A 12,113-nucleotide genomic window follows, 5' to 3' on the forward strand; every position below is an offset into this window, starting at 1 on the left:
GAGCAAAAAGACTATTAGAGTACTATGCAAAATAATATTTCAATAGTTGCATTTGATTACCTTCAAACGACTTTTTAATTTCATGTATTACAGTTTTTAATTTTATTTTTTATCACATAGATTTTCCTATATTACTCTCTTCATAGATAGCTACAAACTTTACATGAAAGTATTCGAAAACATCTATATGTAGAAAAAAAAACCGTAAAATCAAAGAATTACAGAAAACCGTACTTTAAAATAGACACATGAAGCTTTACAAAATTGACTTGCATGGGCGAGCTGCAATTGTCTCAAGACCTCTTTTATCTAGTCATCTAAGGACCCCCCTCGTACAAACATTCTGAAATTAAATTGACGAAACATTTGAACTGAATGTCAGAAAAATCAATATATTACCCAAAAACACTTTTTCATGAAAAAAAATCTTTAACCCGACATTTTAGGAAAAAATATCTGGCTGTTCCCAGCAAAAAAAAAAAAAAAAAAAAAAAAAAAAAAAAAAAAAAAAAAGTTGGGACAGTAGGCCTACCTAATTTTCTAGTGAATACTTATGGTAAAATTTGGGGCGCCAATTTACAAATATAGGGGGGGGCTGCAAGAATCTGATCGATCTTACAAAATTCAAATACAAAAAAAAAAACATTTGTAGAAACCAGGCAGGAATTTTTCAGCATAAAAGAAGAATAAAAAAAAACACTTTAAAATCTAGGGGACAACTGCGCCCTTTCCAATCGGCATCCCTGGGCAAATTAGATGGATTAAGTACCTCTTGAGCTTTAGGTGAAGCTGACCTCTCTCCAGTAAGCAAGTTCTTAGTAGAAACATAGTTGATCTTAAGAAACTTGTTGAGTTGTTTTTTCTTAACAATCCGCAAGGGAGAAGTAATGCCATCTTCACTCAAGGCAACAATTACGTGTAAGAAAATCGATCCATTGTTCTGAAGATTCTAAGTAAAAACATAAATTAGTAGCAAAACAAGCACTAGAAAAAAAAGAAATTAAAAATAGAGTTTTAAATTTATAGGAAACTTACAAACCGGAAAAATTAATATGGATGAGAAATTTTTGTTTCAATTGAGGCCAAGGGAAATTTCGAAGAAAAAGATAAAAAAAAATAAGCACAGTAAAAAATCAAGAATAAAAATCGAGGAAAAAACAAAAGAAACTAAAAAAAAAATCAATGGTAACTTGAAAATAAAATAAATAATATAAAAGAGAAGTAACATAGACAGAGTAAACACATTCGCGTATCAGGGAAACTATAATCCCCAATTATTCTCATCGAATAACAAATTTTACCTCCAACTTTCTGTTTTATTTTCTCATACGAATTCGTACATTTTCTAAATTTGTCCAAAGTTACACATTGACTGAGTTATTATCAACTAGTAAAGAGCCTGTCAGACATACACGGAAAAACATAGCATATGTTCATTTGTCAGGCATACAGAGAAATTTTTTACCCCCTCTCCTCTAACATAACATTCCAAGTCCCCTAGCACACGCTCCCAAAAAACGAGAACAAAATTAAATACATTTTCTTGAAAATTTGAACTCGAAAAGACACAAAAAGGCTAGATGATCCAAAATATGAAATTCGCCACCCCTTAATGAAACCTTGCTGCATGTAATGTTTACAATAAGGAACCCTTCCTTTCCTCCAGGCATTAATATACATTAATACTCTGGTGACAGTTGGTAATACTGACACTTAAGGTTTGGTTACTGTATCTTTGAAGATGCCTCAGCTGCCCTTAGCTACCCGTTAAATAACAACCTTTTTTAGGTAGCTACCAACATTACCAATTATATAAAGTAAGGGTTAGTTATGCATTAGCCTGATGTATAAATATCCACAGATACTTTTACATATTTTCTTAATGGTCATTTCTTTCAATACAGCAACTTAAGTGCTATCCTAGGAGAAAAAAACCTCTGAAATCCAAGAATTAAAATATCTTACAGTGTGATTTGGTTGAGATGATGAGAAAAATGTCAGCGCTGATATAATTTTTTTCTCTTTTTTTTGTAAATTCTTGAATGACAATAAGGGCATGTCCAAACAATTTTTTTTTTCATTTTAAAACCTAGGTAAAAAGGATAAAGTAAGTTTTCATACTCAATCCTTACAGACTCGTTCACTAAGCTGGAAGAAAGGCGTAAGTATTTACACAGTTTGGAATGAACGTGTTGTCATCACCGTAAAGGCGGCTTAAGAATAACGCTCGTAATCACGATCGTCCAAATCAGGTTATATTTATAAATACCTAAACATTACCTTTATTTTCTGCTTAAATGGTTGGTTCATTTACCCTTAAGAGCAAATGGTATTGCTGGGAAACACTGACGGCTGCTGGCGAAATGATAAATTCTATATTGTAAAAAACTGTGATTTTTACCGATTTGTTTTTAGATGTTGAAATTTTCAAAGGAAAAGAGGTTTATGAAATAATTTGAAAATGTGATATATGCACTTTCTTTTTGAGCACATAAATAGGAAATTTCACATTATATAGCTTGATTGTAGGAAAATTTTCTCGCGCATATTTTTCCTTTCAAAGAAACAACCCATGACACGGGCTCTATAAAAAAAGAGAAGGATCAAAAACAAATCTACTGACTCATTCACACCATTAACTTGTGAGGATAACCAGTTGAAATTCGATAATAGTTCAAGTTCATTTAATTTCTCATTAAATCACTACAAGACAAAATAGCACTTGTACAATATGAATCAATGGAAAAGAAAATATTTACAGAGGGTGCCTACACAGTGAGTTATACTCGAAAACAGGCTTACATACTAAGTACATACTAAGGTCAAAAGCTAAATACTTCTTGAACGATCGGTCGCAATTAAAAGAGAAACTCATCGACTCCACTCGTAAACACCTTTATTAGTTTTTGTTTTACAATTAAATATGCAAATGAGAATTAATTAGTGTGTATAAATAACTAGAATATTTTCACTAGAGTACAACCCGGGTTACCTTTCAGGATTTTTAGCACAGTAATGATAAGCCAATACTTTTAATTCCACCTGTGATAGTAAAAATAAGTCTTGTTCTGAATTTAAGTTCATTCCCACTTTTTTTCATCTTTGAGGGTGTACATAGATTCATTCTAAGGGAAAAGAAGATGCTCAAGAAAAACTTACAGCTGTCGCGGTAACAGTCTTAGAAATAACGTAAGATCCATCAGAATGCGGGCCTCCGTACCAGTCACCATATTTAAGTCCTTCTTGATACCAAACTAATGAGTCCTTGTCTGAATAGTTACTAAAAAATTCGTCTTCACTCAAAAACACAAATAAATCCTGAAAGAAAATAATTGTCAAGAATAAATGGCATAATTAAGTAGGTAGAAAATTATCGAAGTCCATGAAATCCATCAAAATAATCAATCGGAACAGCCTAGTTCAACCCTTAATTCCACACAGAATATAAAACCAACCTTGTATTCTACCTTACCTCGTAACCATCAAAACCTTCCAACCATTTCACAAACGCGCATTCAAAAAAAAAAAAAAATATGCATAAATAAAAAAAACATAAAGTTATAATTCAAGAACGGTAATGCTTGTTCAGGTGTATCCGCCTCATACAATAGAATATGATTATTCTAAAAAAAATGAGCAATCTTTCCCTCGACTCCTGTGATTTACACTTTTTTTTCTTCTTTCCCAAATCCGATTCCAAGGTTAACTTAAAGTCTAAACTAACTTAGTCTCAACTTGAAGTTATAATTGGTTGAGATTGAACAACAAGTTTTGATAAATGTCCAGATATCAGGACTTCAGACACCCTTTACTCATCGTAGGTGGGATCGGTTTTGGACCCCATTTAGGCACAGTGTGGAAATCAGCTTTGGTCTTACCGCAAATTTCGTTAACTGCTCAAGTTTATCTTCTGATAAGAAGAAATTTACCTCCTCAACTATCTGCGACAGTGAAAGGAGTGGCTCTAGACCACCAAAAAAAGGACAAATAAGGCACTAGCTCTTGCTTACCCCCAAGGTACATTTAAACCCGTAGGCCCGTCTTGTAGACGTTGTGATGACAAGAAATGAGAGACACCTTCCCACCACCCAAGGTAAAACTACGACTACAACTAATCCATTATTATTTTTCATAAAGTTGGATTAGGATCCGACGTTCCCTTCTGGTAAACGTGCAAATGACACAAACTTACAATCTCCCTTGCCCGACACAGCGGTCGCATTAGATCTGGACTACCTAAATACAAATAAAGGACGTTCTTTTTAGTTTTTCATTCAGTTTGGTTGATATTCAACAGCCCTTTCTGGTTGTTGTTCTGAGGGCATAAATTTAGGAAATAATTACCTTTTCCGCTATGTTTGATGAGGACAGATCAAGCCGTTCCAGTATGGCATCTAACCCCATGGAGATTATAACGGGTATACAGCATACCCCAAAAGTAAGTACAGCTAGTAAAGCCAGGATACTTGTTCTTAGGTCCAACCAAGTTTATTGAGATTTGATGACCTATTCCTCTACACCCCTGACGAAAAATAATAGGCACAGCCCTCCCCCTTCCCTTAAAAGGAGAGATTATGTCCATACTCCCAAGAGACCCAAATAGAACATTTACCCTTATTTTCTAATTCAGATCCAACAGTTCCCTTCAGTACACGTTCCAATGATAAGAATTTATGGGCCTCTCCACCAAAGACGTAGAATTAGTTATGTACCCCCTCCCACAAAGTAAAAAAGAAAAATTATTTTTCCTTTATGGCAAGTTTGGTTGTTCAACATTTCCTGTTAGATTTCCCAAGGTAAAGAATTAAGGGACCTCTTTCCCATAACCTGAATATGTCAAATCAAATTCTTATACACAAAATACCCAAGTAGGACACTAGCTCTAGCCAAATTTGGTCAATATCTGACAATCCCATCTGGTAGATGTCCTTATGACAAGAATTTAAGGACATGTCTATCCCCATAAAGGCCAGATTGTATCTCGACACCCTGAAGGCAAAGTTTCGTTAGATATTTGACAGCCCCTTCTAGTGAGTGCACATATTACAAGATTTCAGATACCGGTAGCTCCTTCCCCTTTTTGTCACATACATAACATTGCAGCTGGATATCTTTCAGTCTACTTCTGGGACCAAGCTTTACATTTTGTGAATTTGATATTTCAAAAAATTGAATCAAAGTCAAATCTTCCATTAAAAAAAAATTAATAATAATAAAAGAAACAAAAAATAAAAACAAATAAATTGAATCTGGGATTTCTGGACAGACCATTCAAAAATGATTTCCCAGGAATTTAAAAGCGATATACTTTTTGAGCCCAGATTTCAAAGGGATAACTCTATTTTTATTTAAATCCAGCCTTATATGACCCCTAAGAAGTTTGCAAAGGAGCTAAGACAGTTTTACTTTGATTCTTGTTTATAACATTTAAGTCATTATTTTTTCAGGAATATTGAAAGCTTTCAGAAACTTTTCTTCTCTATTTCATGATCCTTATACTGAAGTTTCAAATTTTTATTTCTTACTCTTACCAAGCAATTGAACCCTAATAAAGACGAAAAAGCAGAAGTAATGCTCCACAACACAATTAAAACCAGGAGTTTTTTTTTGTTGCTTTATCTCAAAACCTTCCCTAAAACTTTTGTGGATGATCTTGTCTATATTCGAAAAAGAGTAAATAAAGAGCAAGCAAATAAATCTTGCTTGTAAAACTTTATACCAAGTTCTGACCTACCTCTCTTTAAAACCATCTATCGACATGACCTTACCTATAAACGGGTATTTCACTTACTTGTAAGATTTGATCCTTTATACTCTATACTGATGAAGTTGAAGAAAACTGTTTAATGAAAAAGGCCTTGAAACATGCTATGACATAATTGCTTTATTGAAAGAGACGAAAATAAAATCAGGCAAAAGAAAACTTACAAATTCAGCTTCTTCTGGGAAGTAGTTTACAGCAGCTGGTTTTGGTGGATGTACTACACCTGTAGGAGCCTGAGTAGGCTGTGGCCGCCGAAAGAACGAACTAATAAAATAGATTATCAAGGCACGTGTGATGAGTCCCTTTGCAACTGAAAAGAAGGAAGCACGTTCTTGGGGTTGTTGTGGTGGAGCAGCAGCAGCTACTGGCTCGACCTCTGGCATTCTAGAAAATAAATTGCAGGTTACTGTAATTTTTTAATTACTGTAGAGCTATTTCCAAGCATTCTTATCTCCCCTCCTTAGATTGTTAAAAAGAAAAACCATACCAAGTACAACAGAAGTTATGGGGATATAGACTGATTTCTTGAGTGTTTTGGAAAAAAGTCAGATTTTACATATGTTCATGCGTCCTTGTTAACTTCCAACTTAGACCACATTGTCAAATCATCAGATTTGCAAGCTGATACAGTAAATGTTGCGTTTGATCATCAGCTGTCTGATTATCTTCCCACAGACTGCTCAATTACTTTGCCACCTTTTGTTCATCAAAGTACACCTTTTCCTCCTTCAGTATCTCAACACCATTGTGATTGGTAACCTGATCAAGCCCTATAGATTGTGTTGGTAAATTCATTTGCTAAAAATAATCAGCATCCCTTTCCATTTCCTTCAGAAGTCACATCAGTTGCCTCAAAAAAAGATTCTCATCTATCTAGATAAGTGCTGCACAAAAATTTGCCATGCCCTCTGTTTTGCTACTAATCAAGCTGTTTCTTTACAACAAGTTGGTAGAGGACTTGTTCCTGGGTGGTCAAAAGAGTATGGACGTCCAAACTCCAGTCTTGTGAGCAGAATATGAATTTTCACAAAGCAACGTTTAACTTGTTTCTTTTCTCCCTTTTTTCTTAAGTGCTCCATCTTGTTGTGTGTTGATTTGATGGTTTTTTTCAATAAATTAATAAAATATATGAAGTTTGCAAAGGCTCAAAATAAGCCATCATTACCCATTTTCAAGAAAGGTGACTTGACAAAAGCTTTAAATTATTGACAAATAGACTTGAATTCACCTGTAGCAAACCTTGAAATGCATTGTGCATGCCAAAATCCTGGCATATCTTCCATTCAACAATATATTGTTGCCAGACACCCTCCTCGACATAAGAGCACCTGTCAACTTCATTATGCTTGACTTTGCCAAAGCATTTGACAAGGTACCTTACATTTGTCTTAGGGGCATATCAACACTGATGTAGTTGAATGGATGATGATAGCTTGATAATAAAGACCCTAAAGAAACACCATTATTACTAGCATCATATTTATTTATACTAATATTGCTAAGAGACACCATTATTACTAGCATCATATTTATTTATATTATTAGCATCATACTTATTTATTTATATGCAGGTATTTTTGGAATATAGTTAAGGATATCTAACAATCAGTGCAAGTATTTTAGGAAAAATAAAGATGTGAACAATCCCCTTCTGATATCTAAAAACCTCAAGAAGAAGGTTTGAATGGCTTTCTGTCTGCTTTTTAAGATTTCATTTAAACTTGGAGCAAGGGAAAACTTGGGTCAGTATCAGGTTTAAAACAAGCTTTTTCTAGGTCTTTAACTTAATTTGGATGGCTTTTGCAAGTTTATTTGCCTTTCATAAAAAACATCGTACAATAAATTTGGTAGTTGAATACTAGCACTTACAAAAACTGCTGAAAATTTTGCAAAGAAGACTTATCCAAGTGCCCTGGTAATAGATTGCATATCAATAATATGGTAGCTTTTAAGTAATAGGTACACAGGGCTAAAAATATTTCAGCTGATTTATAAGCAAGAAAATTACATTGATAAATTTCAGGGTTTGTGTCACACAGAAAAAAAAGCCTACTTTGTATCTAGCACTTTATTAAGATGAATTATAATACAAACATTTTCTTTTGTACTTATTGCAATATTGAAAATGAAATGAAAATTGCAGGGAAACAAAATCCTCAGCTGATGAACTTTCAGAAATTAATTTCATTTCATTACTTAGGCCTTTTTCTTTTTTTGTGTGTGTGACACAAACCCTGAAATTATCAATGTAATTTTCTTGCTTAGAAATCAGTTGAAATATTTTTAGCCCTATGTACCCATTACTTAAAAGCTACCATATCATTGATATGCAATCTATTACCAGGGCACTTGGATAAGTCCAAGTGCCCTGGTCCAAAAATGAAATTGCTTTAAAACCTAGGAAAGTATTTTAGGCAGGTTAGAGGCTACCATTCAATAAGACAGAGTTTTTATTTAACCAAAATTTATGTCAAGCTTCAATTTGGTTTAAAGACAACTCCACTGTATTAGGTTTGGTTATGGTACTTCAAGTTCATATATAGTTCAGAAATCAGATTGAAAAAAAATTGCCATTAAATTTCCTGTTCAATACTTTCTCTAAACATAGTACTTACTGCTGTCTATAATATGTCCCAAAAATAAGAATTCAATATGTTTGATATTCCTACCCAAAGAAGTCACAAGGGCTAGAAGGAAGAAGAAAAGAGCATAAAACAAATATGTAAAGTGCAGATGTGATTACCACTATGACATGTTCAAGAAATGCAGAAACAGGCTAAAAGAAATTTGACTCGGAAGATTGTAGAAAACCATGAGGAGGCAATTGCAGCTGATGCAAAGCAGAATCCAAAGGGGTTCTGGCACCATGTCTCAGCAGCTAATACCTCTAGACATGATATCCCAGACCTCATGAAAGGATGACCCAAAGACCTCAAAGACTAAAGAAAAAGCAGATTTGCTCAACTCTAGCTTTGGTACAAATTTCTCCACTCAGCCCACAGAAAACCCTCCACCCACTTTACCGGAGTAATCAATAAGAGAACCAGTGTATATGACAATTATAAATGAAGAGAATGTTCTGAAAAGGCTTAAAAGACTGGATGCAAATAAAGCTGCTGGGCCAGATGATCTATGACTCAGACTATTAAAAGAAGCAGCTGAAAAAATTGCTGAGCCACTGAACAATAGCAGTGATTCTTGGGATGCCACTCACTTCCAAAGCACTCCCAAGTGACTGGAAGCAGGCAAACATCAAGCCCATCTTCAAAAAAGGGACCAAACCAGTAATTATCACCCATTAAGTCTTACTTCTGTTGTATGAAAGGTCCTTGAGAGCATCATAAATGACACACTGGTCTCTCACCTTGAAAGAAATCAGTCACTTTCAAAAAGTCAGCATGGTTTCTGTAAAGGTTGCTCAATTGACACAAACCTCATTGAAACATATGGCATTTGTGACCAGACTCTTAGATTATGGCCTTCCAATGGATGTCATATTGCTTGATCAAACAAAAGCCTTTGATAAAGTACAGCATCAACTTCTTCTCCTGAAAATGGAAGCATACAAGATGCATGAGGATATAGTTGCCTGGATTGAAGCCTTTCTTACTGGAAGAACTCAGATGATAGTAGTTTATGATGCCACAGTAAAACTGTTTATTCAGATGAAATTCTTATCATTAGTGGAGTCTCACAGGGCACAATCTTGGGGCCCACATTGTTCAGCATATATATTAAGGACTGTACAACAAACCTGAACAACCCACTGACACTATATGCTGATGATTACAATCTCTTAGGACAGGCCCAATTTAGTCCCAATCACTCAACAATGCAGGAAGACTTAGATCAACTATCCAGATGGTCATCTGAGTTGGGTTTGTTGTTCAAAGTGTCAAAATGGAAAGTCCTGCATCTTGGACACAACAATCCTAGACAACCTTGCTGTATTGGATATTACCTATTTGAAGCTGTAAATGAGGAGAAGGACCTGGGGGTTATTGTCAATGACAAACTCAAGTTTGACAGCCAAACACAAGCTCAATTTGCTAAAGCAAAATGAGTGCTAAGGCTCATAAAATGAACGTTTACCACCCAGTGGCAGATCCAGGGGGAGGGGGCGTTTGCCCCCCCCAACATAGTCTGAAGTAGTGTAATTTACTTAATTAACACAAATTTGCGTTAATTAAACTTGCTCCTAATGCAAGTTTATCAAATCAACCTATTTTGCACCCTCCCACCCTAAAGAAATCCTGGATCTGTCCCTGTTCCACCAGGAAACTGTGTGTGGTCAAGAAGCTGTAAAAAGATATTGTACATCCACACCTGGAATTTGGAATAACCCTAGCTTCTCCCCATTATAAAATGGACATTAAAGCCCTCAAGAGTGTCCAAAGGCAAGCAACAAAGCTCATACAGACTTTGCAAGACAAGCTGTATGAGGAATGCCTTATATCCCTCAAACTCCCCACCCTAGTATATTGAAGAAAGAGGAGATGCAATCACTACTTGCAAACTGCCTGAAAGCGACCTCTCAAGTTAGGTTTACTCCATATCCCATGGAAGAGCTACAAGAGTTCATACAAAAAATCTGCAAACTCACCATTGCCATCGACATGAGTGTCAGCAATTCTTCTCTCTATGCACTGTCCCTTACTGGAACAGCCTCTCCAAAGCCACAATCCAGTCCCAAACCGTAGATGCATTCAAGAAAGGAGTTGACCAGGACTGGGCCAATGCAGAGATGCCAAACCTTAGTCATGTCATACCACCAGCAAGATGTTCCTTAGGAGGCTCATCACCACCTTATCTTGCTGGACATGCAATTGAAGGTAATAAATTGATGATTGCTTTAATGCTCTTTCTACATACAACAGTCCTTTCACTTGTAAACAGACTCATCCCCCCTGATGGTCCCATATATAGTTTTACAATAACATATTTTTCTGTTATTTTGTATCTGCCAATGCTTTTTTCCCTTGGTGAACAGGTTTCTTGGCCCATCTAAACCTGATTCTAAAAAGAATTTTAGATCTGTTGGATACTGAATATAATTTAAAAATGAGATATGGGCCCATGAGTGGAAACTTGAATTCAACATTCAGAAGGGCAAGTCCATGCACTATTGGAGAAAGAACATAAGGCAGCAATACCATATGATAGGACAGGATGGTTCAAGACAATTGATTGATTCTTTGGCAGAGGGGAGAGATTTGTGAATTATTGTTGATGAGGAACTAGAATTTAACAAACATGCTCAAACAGCAGTTGCCAAAGCATCCCAAATCCTCAGCATAATGAAGTGTACTGTACAAATCAGATCATCCAAAGTCGTGGCCAAACTTTACAAGGGTCTTATGCAACCATTGCTAGAATTTGGGATGTGTGTTGCAGCACCCCTAAACAAGGGTGATCAGCAAAAAAATAGAATATGTCCAAAGAAAGGCAACAAAAGCTGTCAATGGTTGCAAAAATCTTGACTATCCATCTCAACGGAATAAGCTAAAGCTCCCAATACTTGTGTACAGGCATCAAAGAGGGGATGTCATAATGACTTATAAGCTTTTGAATGGTGAATCCTCCTTTCAACATCTATTTCAGTTTGAGGAATCCGCCAGGTCAATAGGGTATAGTAAGAAATTAAAAGGTATCTGGTATCTGCCCAGAAGAGGGCAGATACCAGAGTCTGCAACCACTACTTCTTCAATAGAGTGATCATTCATTGGAACAATCTTCTTGATACTGCTGTAATTGCTCCCTCTGTTGATGCCTTTAAGATTCCCGTTGACAAGAGTTGGTCCATGAAACCATGGAAGACAGAATGGGATGCAATTGAGTCAATGGCTCCCCATCATCACTAACCAGCAACTCAACAGGATTTGTTCCTTATTTTGCTGGATAATGCAATTTAAGGTAATCACTGCTGCATTCCTATTCTCCAGAAGGAAACACTATATAATTTTTCATACTACGTTAGAATATTCTGGAAAACATACCAATATCATTCTTTATGGTAAACGTATAAACTTAACCCAAAATCAAATTTCCTGCCCTCTTCCTTAATGATAAAATGTTTATATCCCTAATTGTATATATATATATATATATATATATATATATATATATATATATATATATATATATATATATATATATATATATATATGTATGTATGTATATATAATGATAATAATTTTTCTATGTGACTTTTTCTTTAAATTGATTTAACTGCCAACAATTAAGGCAACAGTAAGAAGCACATAAAAAATTCCCAACAACTCAGAATATATACTTAATCATTAGGATGGATATGGTAAAGTAAATGGGTTTATCTTAAGGAATGATATTA

General features: G+C 35.2%; 1 protein-coding gene across 1 annotated transcript in view; it reads right to left on the bottom strand.

The window, feature by feature from the left end:
- LOC148956653 (putative lipid scramblase CLPTM1) overlaps window positions 1-12,113 on the bottom strand; it is a 51,479-nt gene that overhangs the window by 31,653 nt on the left and 7,713 nt on the right. Inside the window, exons 2-4 of the mRNA XM_089086497.1 lie at window positions 5,929-6,148; window positions 3,160-3,318; window positions 770-949 (exon numbers count right to left, since the gene is read on the bottom strand). Of these exons, the coding sequence (XP_088942623.1) occupies window positions 770-949; window positions 3,160-3,318; window positions 5,929-6,147 (558 nt within the window). The 5' untranslated portion in view covers window position 6,148. The remainder of the gene's footprint in view (window positions 1-769; window positions 950-3,159; window positions 3,319-5,928; window positions 6,149-12,113) is intronic.

This window comes from Artemia sp. Qi Xiang Cuo, chromosome 1 (genome assembly GCF_049724085.1).
Source record: "Artemia sp. Qi Xiang Cuo chromosome 1, ASM4972408v1, whole genome shotgun sequence".
Classification (NCBI taxonomy): domain Eukaryota; kingdom Metazoa; phylum Arthropoda; class Branchiopoda; order Anostraca; family Artemiidae; genus Artemia; species Artemia sp. Qi Xiang Cuo.